The sequence below is a fragment of the Apostichopus japonicus genome, chromosome 13 (genome assembly GCF_037975245.1).
Source record: "Apostichopus japonicus isolate 1M-3 chromosome 13, ASM3797524v1, whole genome shotgun sequence".
NCBI classification, from domain to species: Eukaryota; Metazoa; Echinodermata; class Holothuroidea; order Aspidochirotida; family Stichopodidae; genus Apostichopus; species Apostichopus japonicus.
The window spans coordinates 18,875,283-18,894,476 of record NC_092573.1 but is presented as its reverse complement, the minus strand read 5'-3'; the positions used below and the strand labels follow the sequence as shown (position 1 = coordinate 18,894,476).

The following is a 19,194-nucleotide window of genomic DNA, read 5'->3' as shown; positions in this document are numbered from 1 at the left end:
CATTTCGGTGGAGAACCTTTTTCCAGGCCATCTCCACTTTCCGGTTTCAACCTGTAGATTGGAAGATGTACATCAGGTTGACCTGTGATAATGTGCGGCTCCTGGTTCCAAAAATCCACTAGTCTCATCCATCAGTCTTATGCCTGCCATCAAAATGGAAGCATTTTGCAAGGACACGCTCACCTCTAGATCAAGGTTGATCTTTGGTCTTTCGATCAAAAAGTTTCTTTTGTGCAGTAGCGGACTTCTCCATTTCTTTGTCTGCAAGAGTATGGGCATGGTGGAGTCATTCATTCCCAGTGAAAACTAACCCAGTTAGACGACACCATCCTCCGGTTGTCCACAGGTGTCTCCATTTCCAGATCGATGGGTAGTCATCCATGTCGGCCAAACATTAGGTCGGAAGGGGTTTGTTTAGTTTGAAGAATGCTGAGTGTTATTGTAAGGTATGATTGATAAGTCAGACTGAAGCGTTGGTGCCTTGACTTGCCTCAACCCTGCATCCACTACCTCGTCTACAGGTTCTGCAGCTGTGTCTGCTTTAAGCTCAAGTGCCTCTTCTTTAAGATCGAGGAAGGAAATGGTTGAGTGTTTCCTGACCTCTTTCCTCAGCTCAGTCTCAATGGCATGGCTTGCCAGGCCCTCCACAAATCTGTCCCTCAAGACCCTGTCCTCATCATCTGTTAGGGAACCTGGAAACCGTGTGCTAATCCTTTGCAATAACTCTTGAAGGCAAAGGGCATATTGTCGCATATCTTCCCCTGGTCTCTGTTGTCTTGAATAGAATTGACCCATTAGGGTCACGCAGGGAGTTTTGTCTCCATAGATGCCCTCTAAATGTTGGATTACTCCTTGGAAAAGGGGATTGTTGGACAGTATCCAGAACAAGAACCTCCCTTCTTGCCATCCCTCCCAGATATCGCAGAGCAATTTCTACATGCTGATCTTTAGGGGTTCCATGACCATCAGTATCCACCCTTTTGGTAAATTATTCTTTAGCTGGTTGTATTGATAATATTGCCAAGACGCTACAAAACCATGTTTTAACAAATGTCACTCCCTGTACTGGACATTCAGTGTCCTTAATCAATTCGGCCACAAGCTCTTTTGCTGAATCTTGTTTGGCAACAAGAACCCTAGGAATCTTACCATCATCACATGACTTCCTGTAACTGTTTTATAGTATTCATTGATTGTGCTACCATAGCATTTCATTCACATTTCCCCGAAACACAAGCTGCCTTTATATCTTGCACCGTCTGGTTTGGAACACAACAGTACATTCATGAAATCTCTTACATTCTCCACTTTTGAGTTCTGCACAAGTGACAAGTCCATTTAGAGCCAGCCATTTGTATTTCAAATTTAGGCAATAGACACATATACACACTTCATGTATCATGGAGGACAGTAGCGTCACATTCCTTGGCCTCGATAATGTGAATTTTGTGTACCCAATTTTGATATTTGGATACTCTCTTTGGAAAATTTGATATGCTGCCTTCAGTGATATCTGTAACACATATCCAGGCCCAGTCTTTGTAGCCAATTGTTTTTGAGGAAGGTGCCGTGAAATATGCTCCATTTAAAAAAACTTATCAATGATTTGAACTGTGCTCTTGTCTTTACTGCAGTTTCTACCCACTCCTTATGTGCTCTTAAAATAGTCTTGCTGTTAAGTCCCAGACTTCAACTCCATTCTCGAGCACTTACTCTGAGTTTAATTTTCCTAGCCGTGTTTGCAATCAACCTGGCAGCAGCCACTCCTTCTTTCTTCTGCGACATCAGCGTCACAACTCCTGAAAATTTGGGCCGACGCAGTCTCTTGGAAGGAAGTGTAAGTCCCTTGTCTTCCATCACCTTTTGCATTTTGGGGGACGAATTAGCAATAAGACCATTGACGACATTAGCAAACGACTGTGGCCCTTTTGGCATCTGCTTCCTTATATTGGCAGTAACGTTCCATGTTGTTTTCTGTGAGACAGGGTTTTCTCCCTGAATTGCTACATGCTTTGAGCGCTCCTCTTCATACTTGATATCTTTTCTTTTCCTATCCTGTTCTCATATTCTTCTCTTCTTTGGGACCTCATCCTTGATCTGTGTTCGCGCTTCTTCTCCTTCCAGTATGCTCTTTGATAGGCCAATCTCTTTCTCGTTTCAAACTGCATAAACTTTCTTCATGGAAACTTAAACGCTGCCCGCAACCTTTCCTGGGATGTCACTGTTCTCATATTCTTCTCTTCTTTTGGGAACTCATCCTTGATCTTTGTTCACGCTTCTTCTCCTTCCAGTATGCTCTTTGATTGGCCAATCTCTTTCTGGTTTGTAACTGCACAAACTTGCTGCCTGGAAACTTAAACGCTACGTGCAGCCTTTCTGGGGATGTCACGAAATTGCCACCAGAGGGACCATGATTGTCATCTGCTGCTGCATTCTGGCTCAGTTTTTTCCTCTGTCGGTATACTCTTTGTCTTTTTCTTGACTTATCTTGTATCCTCTCATGTGCTTCTTCTTGTGCCTTCTTTGATGGCTTACCTTTTCTGCAGTTCATTTCGTAATTTTTCTCTGCAATTTGCTTCACGCTGCCTCTGTTTCTCAAGTGCAAGCTTATAACGGTCTGGATCTGTTTCTTTCATTGCCCTCCGATATATTGTATGGTCGATGACATGATGAAGCCTGCAGAGAAATTGTTAATGGTTTTATTTTCGTCCAACTTAGAACCATAGTGTATGCTGTGGTATAGCAAGTAGTGTTTTTACTGGAAGTTGGGGAAGAGGGGCAAAGGTACTGAACAGGGCAAGATTTTCAACTAAATTCATTTTCACAATCACAGGGAAATTTTTAACAAAGCCTTACTGTAACAAGAGAAATAATTGCTATGCCATGCCCCTCATAAATATGCATGACATCAATTGCAACACACATCAGCCTGTGTAGGCTACCCTGCTCTGCTTGCATCCTTCTTTGTGCATCACAAAATGAATTCTTAAGCTCTATTGGTAACGGGTCCTGGTGTTGAAGGTTAAGGTTATCGATAAACTCACCCCCAAACTTCAGTTCTTTTGCTCCCTCAATATTCCTCACTTCGCAGTGTCCACTCGAAGAACCCTGCTGTGTGACGTGGTGGGGGTTTGCGTCGCTTCTATTATTTTATCAGCCAACTGCGCTAACTCCTCCAGCTTAACAGTCTCACTAGTTGAGGCAAGATCAGCTGCACATTGATAGGAAGGCGCTGAAGGAATAGCTGTTTAAAAAGACTATCCTCCAACGGCTTCCCAGCAAGTAACTGCTGCATCCTGCGTAATAGCTGTGTGGGTTTGCGATCCACTAATTCTTCAGTGACGAGCAGCTTGGTAAAACGCTTCTGCTCTGAGATGGACATGCGTTTGATCAGCTCCTGTTTTAAGGTGGTGTATTGGTCTGTTGTAGGCGGATCTATGAGTAAATCTCTAACCTCCAAGGCGATGTCTGGCTGCAGACTTGCTATGACATAGGCGAATTTTGTTGCCTCGGCTGTGATACTCCTGGTTGCAAACTGTGCTTCTAGCTGAACAAACCAAACTATGGGGTCGCTCACTCAAAATGGTGGCACCTTAATACTGACTGCATTAAGAAGGGTACTGGCACTATCCTCCTTAGGGTCTGGTGTTTTGTCTTCCGGGCTAGACATGTTGATAATATGAATATGGTATACAAAGTAATGTTTGCAGATAATGTTACGATAGGAATTGCTTACTGTGTTAACGTTGACGACTACGAAGTATGTATTCCTTGAGGGCAGGGCGTTCCGCTGCGAATGCCCGATAAGTCTTGATGAACCAACAATGCTTCAACTTAGATATTGCTTGAAGGCCGCAGTACAGTTGAGCCGGTCTGTTGCGGAGGGTTGACCTCACACGTTTTTGCCTGTTTTGACCCTTGCTGGTTCCACGAATGAAGGTATGCCAAGTTAATTTCTGAGGAGTTACACCGTGTTGGGTGGGTTTGTTGAGCTTGACGATTCTTTGATTTGAATCGTCCAAAATTGCATCCAGTTCAAGCTGAATAGTATGTAACTCACTGTCTCATAGGATTTTAGCGTGTTTAGATTCCTGGAATTTTGCAAATATAATCGTCGGTATAGTCACAAATGTAACAACAGTCCTTGGGTGTATACTAATAATCTGTTCCTTAATATCTGTCAATAAGGCGATGAGGCCATCTGCATTCAGAAAGGATCTTGTGAGAACACGCTTATGCGATCTACTGTCCCATACGAAGGCTGTTAGATTATTAATGCCTGCAGCAATCTTTACAACAACCCAGTCATGGGCACTGTAGGTCCCGAGCTTTGCTAAATTTGGAGCGACTAAATCCTGGATTTTAGCGCCTCTACAAATAATAAAGTCTATGCTGAAATTATGCTCGGCAGGCTTCCTATAACTGTCAAATGAATTCGCTCTCGAATCAGCTACGAACAAACAGCGTACATGCCCCGGCATTGGCTCAAAGTAATTCTATACAACAAGTGTGAAACTACACACTGCAGGCTATGCTGCTATATGCTACGGTGCAAAAATGCTAGTGTTTACAAAATAACGTTGTACTAGTCTGCGCTGTACTGCACAGTTAATAATTATGAACTGACGCCCGCTTTATAGGCTATTCTGATGTCTTTAATTATAGAGTCTTAAAAAAAATGTCACCTTTTCAAGGTAATTTATCAGTTCGAAATTACACGCAAATATCGAGGAAGTATCACGTCGGGATCACCAACGTTGAAAGTTAAGGTTATTGATAAACTCACCCCCAAACTTCAGTTCTTTTGCTCCCTCGATATTTCACACTTCGCAGTGTCCACTCGAAGATCGGATCCAGACAAAGAACAACATGTCATAATTCCGGTCTTCATGATCAACAGCTTCTGCGTAATTGGCAAAATGCAAGTGGTGCATCAGGATGCAAAAACTATTTTGAGTCATGTAATCCTTGAATAATTAGGAAAAACTCTGAACCCAATTCGATGACTACGCAGACTCAGACTGGACACCTTCTTTAATTAACAATCCCACCAAATAACGCCTTCACCTACTCTACAGTTGTATGACCTCAGACACTGTTCCCTAAAACCAGGTGACCATATTTTCCTGATGGAATCAGGAACATTTATTGTGTGACTGATATGGGGGAGGGGTCTAAGGGAAAGGGGTGTCCCCCTCCCCTTTGGAAAATTTTCACGTGCCTAAGGTGCTTGTGAGTTGCTTGTGTCATAAATTCGTGATCAATTGGTCTTAGTGTACTTCTCTGAAGAGTGTATTTTCTTCATTGGTGCTACTGAGCTTATTGCTGAATTCCACACAAGACATACTTGGTTCTGACTTGCAGCATGGCTTTCACTGTTTCAACCTTCAGCTGAGATTTCCCTGAGTTCCATAAGTCATTCATGAGAGGAAACACCCTTTCTACTGATGCATTACTCCCCGGAAGAGACAGAACTAGTGAGGCAAGTTTCATGAGATTGGCATGTGGGACTTGACACGCCCGGAAATTTTCCTCCTTTACAGAAAACTTCCTCCCACCTCCCACAAACTGAAATATCCGATGTAGGATTGTTCCATCCATCCATTTCGGTGATATGAATTCTCTCAGTGAGGTGATTTCGTCGAAAAGGTCATCTTCATTGAGTACCATGTTTGGGCTTTGTTCTTTGATTACTTGAACTGCTTTCTCGAATCATCTCGAGATGGGGTGGTCTTCAGCAGCAAACACTTTAGATCTTCAAACTTCGACGTATTTGCTTGTATTTGCTGTTGCTTCTGTAATTAGACACATTCAGATCTTGCTTTGCTTAAACTACAATGGACTCCTTTCCAATTAAATGTCATTCCAATGGTTTAGTAAGTTGTACAACTAGATGTCATTTAGTTGAGTTGATTTATATTAGTCGTCTTGAAAAACAACAATTAACTGAAACACGAAACATCCATAATTTGGGTGGAAGCTAGCATCCCGCTAAGATCCAGACCAGTGGCCAATAAGATAATAATATAACAGTCTCATAATATTTTAAGTGCTGTGGAAAGAGTTTCCAGAGAGCTTATCTCCGATAGTCTTTTCAAGAGAAACAGCTGCCATCCTCTTGCCATGGCCAGGAGACTCATCTTCTCCCATATCAAGGGCCCAGTCTCGAAGTTGGATGTAGGACATGTCAACTTCATCTTTCAGCAGTCTCTTCAGCTCTCTGCGTAATGTTTTGTCACGTAGCCCGTCGCAGAACTGTTCCCTAATGGTCCTTTCTGGATTAGGGGCATCATCTATCATAGATAGCTTTTCTGCCAGTGCCATTTATCTGAAATCGAAGTCAGAGGTGGACTCTCTGTCACCTTGAGTACAGTTACACACTTGCCTCATTAGAGAGCCAAGAGTGTATCGTTCTCCAAACATATCTCTAAGGACATCTAATATTTTGTCAGGGTCGGAGCTAAGCTTGCTAGGCCGGTGGCGGATCTCCCTACGTGCAGGACCATCTAGATGAGCTATAATGAAGTCTGCAGCACTTACTCTGGTCAGCTTCCGCAGTTTCATAGCTGTCCTTACATCCTCAATGAAACTATCTACCTGACGCCCATCAGCTCCAGAGAGCGATCGGAGCTTCTTCTCCGGTGGAAGCACATAAACGTTGTTGGGTCCCTTACTCTTTTTTTGTTGCTTTGGCCACCCTGAGCTCCATCGTAAGTTCATCCAGTCTCCTCTGGATCTTCCTCACAGCCTTTCCAGACATCTTGCTTAACCACTACCCTCTTGATTTGATTAAATTGCCAAATTTTGCCACATATCCCACTTCTGACACCAAATTGTGAGGATATAGCAGACAAAATGAAGCCACATAATTAACCGCACCTACAAATCGTCTTACTGACTTAACATTGTGTGGTTTCGGTGTGTTCCTGATCGCTGCACATCTGTCATGCAAAGGTTGAATACAAGCTTCACCTTCAGGGGTTATTGAGAGCAAATGTCCCATATATCGGACTGAATTTTGAAAAATGCTACACTTTTTCGGAGAGATTTTCAATCCGTTGTCCATTAAAACCTTAAAAATTGCCTGTAGGTGTTGTTGGTGAGATTGTTTGTCTGCACTGTACACAATAATATCGTCATGATGAGCAATACAGAACTTATTTGAATTTGGGATCGTCGCCAAAATATCATTAATTTGCGACTGAAAGATCGCTGGAGATAAATTCAATCCCTGTGGTAGGCGTTTATAATAATAATGCTTTCCTCCATGAAATGAAGCAATACCTGTATATTGTTGTGCATGAACACTGAGTGGCAGACAGAAGAATGCAGACTTTAAATCAAGAACACCCAAAATTTTGGCTCCAGAGTACCCTATGGTATGGATAGTCTCATTCAGTAATGGAAATGGGTGATTGAGACGTTTTATTCTACTGTTCAAGTAGCGAAAATCTGTGACAATCCTTTTGTCTTTTGTTCCCTTCTTTGGAATGAGGAAAACCCGGTGAGATATAAGACTGATGTCCTACCGCTAAGATTCCTAATCGCACTAATTTGTCAAGCTCAATGGGGACAATGACTTTGTCCTCATCTGAAAGTCTATAGGGACGTATGTAAAATGGCTCATCATTAGTAAGAGTAATATCAGCCTCATAATTTGGACAGTGAGATAATTCACCATAAAGAGAAAATGCATCTCTATGTGAGTCTAGAAATTCATAAATGCTTTCTGTTTCTGAAGCATTTAGAATACTTTGTTCCAAATGAATGTTTTCTCTCATGATTTCCTGTTTGGATTTGGAAACCAGGGGCATCATCTGTTAAATGTGGATAACGATGTAAATTATATCGTGTAATTTCATCACGATTCTCTTTAGAATTAGAATTGGTTCGACAAAGAGGCCATTTTTCGACGTCTCTCATGACATTGAGAAAATCTAGAGAATCAGTAGGTACGTCTTCTGTGACCGTAATGATATCTGCTAAATCTAAATGAGCCACTGTGCGAGAAGGATGCAGAAAAAATTTCCGGTTACCCATGTTCCTTGGTAGACTCTTTGTTCTACCTTTATGCATTTTCACTAACATTCGTGAAGGACACATACGAGATATTAGAGGAAACGGTTTAATAACCACATCTGCATTTCGTGCATATAGTGGAAGACGTCCCTGTACAGTAATGTATCTTTGCTGACCTGGGTAAATAACAAATCTCTGCACAGGCCTAACGAAAACTTTGGCTTGTTTAATTCTAAAACAGTTTGTGGTAAAGTCCAAAGATCCATTCAATTCCTGCAAAGTTTGACTATCTAAAATTAAGTCAATACCTGTCAGGTTTGCAGCGATTAAAGCAGATAGCTGAAATTCATGACCCTGAATTTTGACCTGAAATGTTATCGTGCTATACGCATGAATAAACTGACCATTACCCAACTTTAGGTTTACTACATCAACTGAGACTGGTTGTATAGAGGATAAATACTTTGAATTTTGCACTGTAGAAGAAGAAATGATGGAGCGTGTCGCTCCACTATCAAACAACAGAGAAATTCCTTTACCATCATGTAAAGTACCTCTTACAAAATTACGTGTGTCCAGTTGAATATCCACATTACGGTCGTTCCCTGTATATTTAGAACTAGGAATATTACTATTCTTCCAAATATTATCTGCTTTACGTTTCGATCTTCCTTTTCTTGGTACTTTGTCTGGAGTCACTGTATGATGAGTGCTATCATAAGTGCTCCCTACTGAAAATTCTGTGTTGGTACTCTGTTTACATTAGCCTCCATTTCATGGCTTAGGCGAATTTGGCAGTATTGTGCAAAATGACCTCGATTTTGACAGTAATAACATGTGATTGAAGGATTAAAATACGGTAACCTTCTCCTGTTATCATTCCGACCTGCCCTAGGACCACGAGAATCACGAGAACTATATCTTTGCCTCATATCTTTTGGATTGTCTTGTGATTTTGACATACGTGACTGATCAAACTTAGTTTCTAATTCCTGAATTTTGTTACACAACTCGTGTATCTCAGAAGATGCAGAAATATTAGAAGCCTGAACAGAAGACGCTTTGTCGTGCATTGCCATAAATGGTTCGGAAGAAGCTGTGGGTTGACTTTGTATTTGTAAGTCAAAATAACATTGTACTTTTAAGACCAAATCTGCAATTGTTGCTTGTGGTGACGCAGACATTAACACTGCTGAGCGGCATTGCAAAGGCAGGGTCGAGATGAATCTATCTCTAATTTGATCCTCGCCATAACTTAATGGTGCTGCAGCTTTGGAAATTTTGGCCAAATGAGCTTGAGCTGTATCACCTGGCGTATAGCTCAATGCGTGAAATGTGATATGCCTGTGATTTTGCATAAAGAAGAAGTCCCTGGACTGAAACGAGCGAGGAATTGTGTGCGAGATCAGCAATACTGGAAAAATTTTTGTTTTCAATCCAGAGTCTGGCCTGTCCTTTAAGTGTTTGCTTAAATATGCGACAAATTTCAGTACATTCTTCCGCTACAGGAGGGGTTTGGGACGGCAATTTATGCACCTCTAAATAATCTTCAAATCCCAAAAAATGAGCTTCAGCTAAATCTGCATCAATTACATCGCCCTGAAATCGTGATGGCAAAAAATCAGTGGGCCTATGTTTCTGCATAACAGAGGTCGAAGTTTCCTGTTCACTGACGGACATAATGCCGAATACAATTAGGCTAGTTACGAGTATACAACATGAGCCTAGACTTATTTGAACACACTATCGACGTAATACAAATAACAAATATGCAATACATGGACACGATTAAAATAACTTATCGGTACACTCTGATCTCAAATAGGGGTTGTTGGGATACAAATTGGCATGATTTCACTCACCCTTAACTAAGAACTGGTAGTGGAACTGCAAATGATGATTTAAGTCCCTCGGTTAGCAGTAGTAGTATCGGCAGGTAGTAGCAGGTAGGCCTACATCTCGTATACTGCAGATTCGTTCGCCGTTGACATCGGGTAGTGCCTAGGCTTAGTTAGATTGCGAAAATGTTCAGTTCTGATGTTTAGAGCTGTAGTATGCTACGTACTAGTTGCGCGAATGTTCAAACGCGAACTGCATGCTGGGTTGATTAATGTTAGTGTACAGATCAGTGGTTCCGGCATCCGGTGTACAGACTTTGGCTAGTATAGGCTGACTTCCATCGCAGAGTGTGTCCGTTAGGCAATGTTGTGAACATACGTTGTGTTCCTCATTGATACTTCGGGCAAAAAGATCTCCTGTTCGTTATTGAACGTAACGAACGAAAGTTGTGAAAAGTTCTGTTACCGTTTTGTTCCTGAAGAAAGCAACCGATCTCTACCATGTAATATTGTGACGAGCCTGACTCCTCCGATAGTAATATTATATCGGGACTCGCGATAGAAAGGTACTGGGGTTATCTTGATGCCGTATTTTATGCTTCTTCAGGAGACGTCTCGAACGGAAGATAGAAGAAAACAATGAGTTCTCAGAAAAACAATTTGACAAGATCGGATTTGATTAGTGATTCGGTATAATTTCTTCTCTGTCGATTCTCTTACAAACAAAATTACAATGATTTGACTCCGTCAATTACGCAATTAGAAGGAGTGATGAAATGGTGACGAAGTCACGACGAAGTCACGACGAAGTAATGAACTTGCGAGACCATGCCGCCTTTTATACATTACTCCAACGAAAATCCCACTGCGCACAATCAGAAGGCAGCCAATAACCTGCTCATCCTGTATTAACTTAACGATATAAAAATAAGTGTGCTGGCACTGATCTGCCCTGATTGGTTGGGAGTTTGGAAGTCCACCCCTTTCTATGGAAACTTCCATACCACGTGAGAAGAACCTTCTCGAATGTTCTACAGACACAATGGAATCTATTTTGGGAAAAGGCCCTGTGACAAGATTCAATAAGATAGTTAAAACTTCTCGTTGGAAAACTGAATCCATGACCTAGATAAATATATAAGGGGCCTGTAAGGTGTCTCGATGGAGGTTTTCGGTAACATCAAAGAGATGGTATCACTATTTCATAACAATAAATAGCATTACAAACATTTTCTGTTTCACCACTGATCTGGTGGCACCATGTATTTAAACATGAAATTAGCCTAATAATTGGTTAAAATCAAGAGGGCAGTGGGCAAGAATGAAATGAAACCCCCTGACACACTGCAAAGGGAAGAAATAAGTAAAAGTAAAAAATATGAAAAATGACTACAGTATATACGCACCCTAGAAGCAAAATATTAATGTCACCTAAAAACCAAGGCCAAAAAGGTGTACATGCACTGGCATCTTTATGATATCTTAACTAAACTAGCAGCGGTGTTAATACAACGCATAGCAATACAGAGTACAAGCATCTCGTCTGCCAATAAAAACAACTTAATACTAAACAAAAGAATGTTGCCCATAATATACGGATTAACTACCAAACATATAAGTTATAACATTTTAGTAAAACAATACTAACTCGGATAGTGCATGGCAAAATTAATGCAAACCATTGAATTTGGTCAAAGGGAAGGTAAATATCTTCACTAATAGGCATGCTATCACTTTAAAGCTATAACTGTACTATCCCCTAAGTGAGTAGTCATTGAAATAACGTGTTTTAAAATCTGAATCAAAAATGATCCGGGATTACGAACTTCACTGGAGGGGTTTATATGGCAGTTTCCAACTTCCAACTGAAGTGGAGGTAGTTTTTGGAGACTTTGTTTTGTACCAGCTATGAAAAACTCAGTTTTGTCATTGTTTAATTTAAGCTTATTCAAATTCATCCAAATCATAATGTCAGAGATACAGAGCACTCGATTGGCACACAACCATAATTCTTAATCCGTGTACCCCAATATGCATTGAGTTTAGCGTTGGATGGTTGTAGCGGTTGGTTGGGAAACAACGACTTATACAGCCAATAAGGCAAGACATTACCCTCAGCCCCAGAATCTATTTTCCTTTTAAGGTAAAATTTTCCTTTCTTCCTGGTAGCTGTACATTAACCCCACTGGAAATGGTTTTAGGCATATCTGACTTATCATTTTTACCGTTCAGAGACTTACAGTATTGTCACAAACAAGAATCTCCACCAATTCAAAACTGAGTGATTCAAAGTCAAATTCAACAGAGTCTATGTTTTGTGTCTGTTTCTTTTCCAGTTTGTCTTTTAGTTGTGGTTCTTTCTCTCCTTTCCTTTTAGCCTGGAAACATCGTGCCTTCCAATGACCAATCTTCTTACAGATCTCACACCTACTGTTAGCTGCTGGACATCTATCCTTACCAAAGGTGTGTTTGGTACCACAAAACTTAACATTCTCTTAGGGCTCGAACAGCGTCTACTTGTGGAACATCCATCACATCGTGCTGTGTCTTTCTAAAACGATTATAATGTTCCTCTGTAGTTTCATGTGCTTTGGCTTTATCAATGGCTTTCTGAAAGGTGATTGTAATTTCGGTGCCTAGTAGCTCCTTTTGGATTTATCAGCTGCTCTGTCAGTCGAGTGTCCTGTTCATTAAATTCTGCACCCTCATTAAATTCTGCACCCTAACAATCTTAATTTGTTGGGGCAAACAATCATCACTAATTGATATTCTACCCTCCATAACGAATGGTTGGAATTCCTTATTCACTTGATTTTTAGGAAATTCCTTCTTTTGGATTTCCTCGTCAATTCGATTCGAATTCCTCTGTGAGGCCACACATCCAACTGTGTTAGGGGGTGATTTTGAGGATCCCTCCTGTTTTCTTTGGGAATTCTGATTTTGCAGCAGATAACATTGTGACATGAGATGACCAGGTTTGTTACAATTATAGCAAGTAACTTGCTTCTTGAATCCACTCCCACTTGGTGGTTTCGTTCTCCCAGAATTCCCTTTGCTGCTGTTTCCCTTTGAATTGGGTGTCCCTTTTACATATGGGGTTCCACCTGTGTATATTTTGGGTTTCTGGCTCCTAGCCTGGTAAAACTTATTTGGGCTCAGTTTGTGGGTCAGGGCAAAGTCATCTGCTTTCGTTGCCGCAGCATGCAAGGTGTCAATCATTCTCTCATCAATATGAGTTTTGATGTCGGGGTGGATACATCTTTTGAATTCCTCAATTAGGAACAACTGTCGTAATTTGGCAAAATTCTCCCCAACATCCTTAGAGTGGAGCCACCTATCAAACATTTGCTCCTTTATTCTGGCAAATTCTACATGTGTCTGATTATCATTTTTTCTGGCCCCCCTAAACTCTGTCGGTATGCCTCTGGCACCAGCTTATAGGCTTTGAGGATCGCCTGCTTCACTTCATCGTAGTTGTCACTCATTTCCATAGGGAGAGCCGAATACACTTCCCGCGCTTTCCCCACAAAACTTCTCTGTAAAAGCAGCGTCCACGCCTCTTTTTGCCACTTCATGTTCGCAGCCACTTTCTCAAAGTGTCAAAATATTTATCTACTTCTGTTTCAGTAAATTTCGGCACCAATTTAATGTGTCTCAAGGCATCAAAATATGGTTGTGATCAAGGAGCTGACGAGGAGGATGTTGAGTCAAATTCCGATTTATACTTTGCCTGAATTTCTAATTCCTTCAGGTGTGTTTCAGATTGGAGCCGTTTTAGTTCTACTTCTTGCTTTTGCTGTTCTAATCTGATTTCCTTCTCCAGTTTGATTTTTCCATTTTAATTTCTAACTGTTTCAGCTGAACGGCGTCACCGCCGATTTCTGTCAGAATTTCACCCTTTTTTTCCAAACATGACTCATCAAGAATTTCTTCGTCAACTAACACATCGATCAACCCATTCTTTACAACTTGTTTCCTCGTTGCTTGCTTTATGCCTAAGCTATAATATTTGGCTAATGCCATCAAATCTGGCTTCTTTAGGCCATCAAATTTCTCCCAAGTAACATCTTTAAGAAATTCCTCCGGTTCAAACTCCATGTTCTCTCCAGTTTCCTCTCTAGACAATTTTAGAAACAACAATTCTCACAAATGAAATTCCTTTCAAACAGATAGGTCAGAAATTTTGTAAACCTTTCCCGGATAGGCCCCCAATTTTGTTACGCTGGAATGCGAGAGGTCTCGATAATTAATTTTTAACGGGACACAAGCCTGGGTTCGTTTCTGGAAGGAACACAGACAAATTGACGAGTCTAGAGAATTTGAATGAGAACGTAAACTATATTGAACAATGGAGTTTGAACCAACAACAACAAGTGGCAATTACAAATATATAGAAAATTACTCACAAACTTAACAAGATAGGATACACTTTAAAACACGCTGGTCTCTTTCAAAGGCGATATCCCTCAGCAGCCACGACCTTGATGACGATGATTCTCGGTCCGCTGCACGGGAAATTCACTGGTCCTCGACGAAGTTTCTCGCGATCCCAGAAACAGCAGTCACCTTCTTTCCTCCAAAATAATAGATGGACTTCCAGCCACAATCGAGTGAAGCAAAAGTCGAACTTCTCACAAACTAAATATTACCAGAGTCAGTCCAATATCAGCTTTATAGCCACCAACTCCTGGCGTAACAAACTTCCTCAATAGAGATGGAAATTCTTCACCCTCTCCAAAATAAAGACTGAAAAACTGTAGTTTCGCAGCAAAGTCCTCTTCAAACTTCTGAATGGAAGTGTAGAATCAATCTTGGTATCGATATCTCAATCCCTCAGAAACTACTGGCAGTTGAGCACTGACGATATATAGTAGAATAGTATAATATGTGTCGTTGCTTGTTTTCGTTCAGAAACTGAGAAACTTTCCAATCTGGGGCGGGTTTTTATTAGATTCGCCATATCAAGAATCATCTAGATCTCTCTCGATACACCTGAGTAACAATTTGACCTAGTTTCCCCGTTCCCAGAAATCCTTTGCATATCTCGCGAACATTCCAGAGAATCCACGAAGATGCGTTCACAGCGTACAACGGGATTTCACGTAAACTGACTGGAACCGAGACCAGCGTGCCATCATAAGGAATATACCAGAACAATCATGTATTGCTCATTACATAAATTACATTCTGATAAGGTAACCCGACCTAATTTCTCAAATATTGATTCGTCACGTAGACCATTTAAAATACTTTCTATATTGTAACATTAGGTTTCTCACTAACAGTGACTAGCGTTAGGCTACAATGGGCCCTTGTAACATGATAAAGTGATCAACAGTACTGGGAAGATGTGAGAGCAAAAAGTATGGAAGGTACAAATTATAATAACTACTATGATCAGATTAATTTCAGTTCTAATTGTCTCTCCACCTGAAAAGAAGTCATTTTTCTGCAAAGATTTATTTTCAAAATCCAACTAACACAAGCTAGCATCATAGAATAATTTCTGGCACACAAGACATGCAATAATACATGCTATGATATAAGTAATAGCCAAATATTGTTGAGAGATTGGCACATAAAACTGGGAGACCATAAGATTGCCTTACAACAGCACTACCATGAGAGTTGGCAGGTCTGCATCAGTGTACATAACATGTTTTGATAAGAATCATTCCATGGTTTTTATATGTAGGATAAAAGGAGCTAAAGAATGCGTGTTTAACAATGCTGTACATTGAGCTCATATGTTTCTACAGGTTCTGTCATGTGTGTTGAACATTTTTATCCAATTTTTATTTCCAGAACCACCCCTGACAATTTTACAAACTTATATTGTGAAAAAACCTTAGTTATGCACGAAGGAAGCCCTGTAAGTTTAAGATTCCACCAAAGACTGCCAATCTTTACGATATTCGGTTAGTGTATTTTCAATGCTAAAAATCGTTTCTTTTCTAACATTCTGTAAAAGTTAGTAATTATCACCTCATCAGAGTTTGTAATGTCAAAGTACTGTAGCATCTCTTGCTTATAAACCTGATAAATGTATGAGGTTCTGATGTTTCAAACTGGTGATGGAATCTTATGAGAAAGAAAAAATGACTTCATGAGAGAAATGTGCAATGTGGAAATAAGATATGAATAGACTTGAACCTGAGGTACAGATTCAGGGTGGTGGGGTGAGGAAAGGGGGCATGTGTAGGATGTGTACAGGGAAGATATTGGCATGTCTTTGAAGCAGTGAGTTATGTTTGAAACAACTGTAATCTACTTAAAGAATACATCAGCATGAAAGGGCTTATTATTGCTAATGAAAATCAGCTAATTTTCCAACCAAAAATGTTTTTCTTGTAACAAAAAGGAATCTTTTTTTTGTGCCTTAACAATGTCTGGCTTATTTTAGTATTTGTTTTTAGTGGAACTGCAATTTAAATGTTGAATTTGATTAGTCTTCTCTGTATGATCTGATTGTTTGTGATATTGCAAAGGTTTAGAACTAGGTAGGTAAAAGGTAGGGGTGGGCAACCTTTTTTAATGAATGGGCCAGATATAAGGGGTGAAAATTTGACTGAGCTGCACCTAACTTACGACCGGCTGATGATTTCAAACCTTTGAGTCAGAGGACTTTCAAGCAATAGGTGTGTGTACTTAATCTGTATTCAAAAAACATGATGTCAATACAGTACAGTTGATAATTAATGGGGATAATAGGGGTACCTGACAGCATCATTAGTGCCGATAAATGCTAAGCAGCGAGCTTGTTTTTTGTGATGATGTAAAATAGGTTGAATTTTTTTCTTTTTCTTCAAACATCTCACGGGCTGCAATAAAATCACTGGCTGGCCGCATGTGGACCGCGCGCCGTAGGTTGCCCACCCCTGGTCTAAGGTAACTGCAACATTAACAAGTTTTGAAGTAAAATAGTCAATGTAGTGGAAGTAACCAAGTTTGATAAATACCTTTGCAGCACATCCCCTCAACCAAATTCCTGGTTACTTTGCCAGCAGTGCTTAGTACTGCTTCAAACTCCCGTTTTGGGGAGATTTGATGACTAAAAACCCTAGAACAATTGCATCGTTGAAGTTTTCTTTTAGTTATATTTTTGCGGAGGTGCGTCAATTGCCAGATTTATCTCCAAGAGTGCAAAGCATATGATAATCACATTTGATAAACCTACTTTTGTATGTACTGAATCGATGTATGGTTTTAGATGGATAATTTTATAAAGTTGAAATGTAGTAAGCTCTGTATTTCCATCATATTTCATTTTTATTTTTACTTGATTTAATTTTATTGTTAGATAGATAGATATTTATTCAACCAATCATATAAAAATACAATGCAATTGTGTGATAACAAGAGCTCAAAGCATTAAAAATTGTAAACAACATATTAGACGTATACATAGTTATGAAAACGTTCCTATAAAATATAAAGATGAACAAAAAATAAAATGTACCTACAAAATATTAAAGCGTACAAAAATATATAAATATATAAATGTTAACTCAACGACATCTCAAAAACCTTGACAAGTTTCTTTCATCATAGTATTCAATATTGATATTATTTTATAGAATTTATAACATTTATGTGCAATGTGTATTTTGTGTGCAATGTTCTGATTAAATACAAATAGTTTAAATGTGAAGATTTTGAAGTAACTTTTCTTTCATTTTTGCGTGCATGCTTGCATAAAGGATGCCTGCTACAGTAGTACTCCGAATGCTAGAAGCATGGTACATAACTCTGTCTATATTCCAGACATATGCGCCTCCCCCACCCCCCCTCCCCCATATAAAACTTTGGCATACTTGGTGGGGGAAGGTTCATTTGTATTTCAAGTTGTCACACCATGGAAAGTAGTTAATTTGCATAATTATTATGTTAATTAATAAATAGTAGCCAAATCAGATTTCATTCACTGCAGCAGTTTTATTCAGTTACAACATAAGCTTCTGCCTAAAACAACACAATTATCAGATCGTACATGTCAAGCAAAGCTGTCCACAATAAAAAATAAAATACAAAATGTGTAATGAAGTTTCTGAAACTTGACATGCTTGTGTGACGTACCATTTGAAACATTCAAATAACTTCTTCTCTGTTGGAAATGCATGAATGTCGTTAAGTTGTTCACATTTTGATTTCAAATGGTTTTGAGGTAAACGATATAAAACAATTTGGCAATTTGTTTCAACATCAAAGATTGCTAGTATGCAGGTTTTCTGATTTCAAGCTTAACTTTCTTGTCCCAACCCCATCCCCCCCCCCAACCCCACCTCATTCCCCCAAGATTGGTGAACATATTAAGAATAACCAAGAAGTGACTACCAATATGCATTATGTGTCATGACACTGAAGGATGAACAGTCAGTAGCAAGACAGGCCAGGTTTTCTCCTCCATGAAACACCACCTTGGTAACAGAAAGTGTGAATCACATTGGTGGACATACTAAGGTAGTATGAAAATTTAACGGTGTGTAGCAATGCCCGACAGTTTTAGGACTATATGATTATATGTATCCAAATTGTACCCATAATTGTCAACTGCTGACTGATTTCTTATAATTTATCGTAAGATTCAAATATGTGATTGGTTTTGTTCTACTTGGAGATATGCAACTTAAGTTTTAAGTTTCTCTGATTGGTGGAAAGTGAACATTCAGCAGTAACCTATTAAACAAAGTGACTGAACTACCTAGTTTAGTTGACCTCATTATGGACCATCTTAAGTCCCTGAATACCTCAGAAACAAATGCAAAAAATATCAAGAAAACCAAAGACCTGTGAATTTGATAACATGTTTACAATGATAAACAAATTTACTGGGTGGGTAAAAATGATGAAACATTAGATTTCATTCTTGACGTGCCCTGCATTGTGTGAGAAACTAAAAATAAACTTAAAAATCTTTGCTTTATCAAGAGTTTTTAGTGTTCATAAAACAATGGATCAACATTAAGAATTAGGTCTTAAAGGACTGCAAAAGTCCAGAAAATTGCCAATTTCAGCATTCTAGCATTCCACAAATTTCAATGAAATTAAGTTTGAAATCTTGAAAACCAAAGTAGGTATACAGAAATTTGATAACCTTTATTCCCCCTTGTTATGTCTCTCTGCATTTTCATTGTACTTTGGCATATCATAAAAAGTAGCTGAGATCTACTTATCTTTTTTAAGATAAGCATCAAACCCCTTTGTTGTTAAACTTTATACTTCATATTTCATAGAGTGGCTGGAGATTTATTGATTTTACCTTTTATATCAGATTGACTATCATTTCTGTGCAGTAGGTATTTGTCCACCAGGGTATATCTCACAGTCATATAGTAAA

The 19,194-nt window shown here is 39.5% G+C and overlaps 1 protein-coding gene across 1 annotated transcript; it reads right to left on the bottom strand.

The window, feature by feature from the left end:
- Positions 1-402: 402 nt before the first annotated feature.
- On the bottom strand, positions 403-18,648 carry LOC139979032 (uncharacterized). Its single transcript, XM_071989668.1, has 4 exons — positions 6,331-18,648; positions 3,194-3,547; positions 1,714-1,860; positions 403-933 (listed from the first exon to the last, which is right to left on the bottom strand). The coding sequence occupies exons 1-4, from the start codon at positions 6,718-6,720 to the stop codon at positions 415-417; spliced, it is 1,410 nt and encodes a 469-aa protein (XP_071845769.1). The 5' UTR covers positions 6,721-18,648; the 3' UTR covers positions 403-414.
- Positions 18,649-19,194: the final 546 nt, after the last annotated feature.

Bases quoted from the DNA above. Each gene is read 5' to 3' on its own strand.
- LOC139979032 (XM_071989668.1), bottom strand. From the start codon at position 6,720: ATGAACTTACGATGGAGCTCAGGGTGGCCAAAGCAACAAAAAAAGAGT. The intron at 1,861-3,193 runs GTGAGACTGTTA...AAAATGCAAAAG, and splicing joins AGCTGATCTTGCCTCAACTA to GTGATGGAAGACAAGGGACT. The intron at 934-1,713 runs GTAAGTGCTCGA...ATCAGCATGTAG, and splicing joins CTAGGAAAATTAAACTCAGA to AAATTGCTCTGCGATATCTG.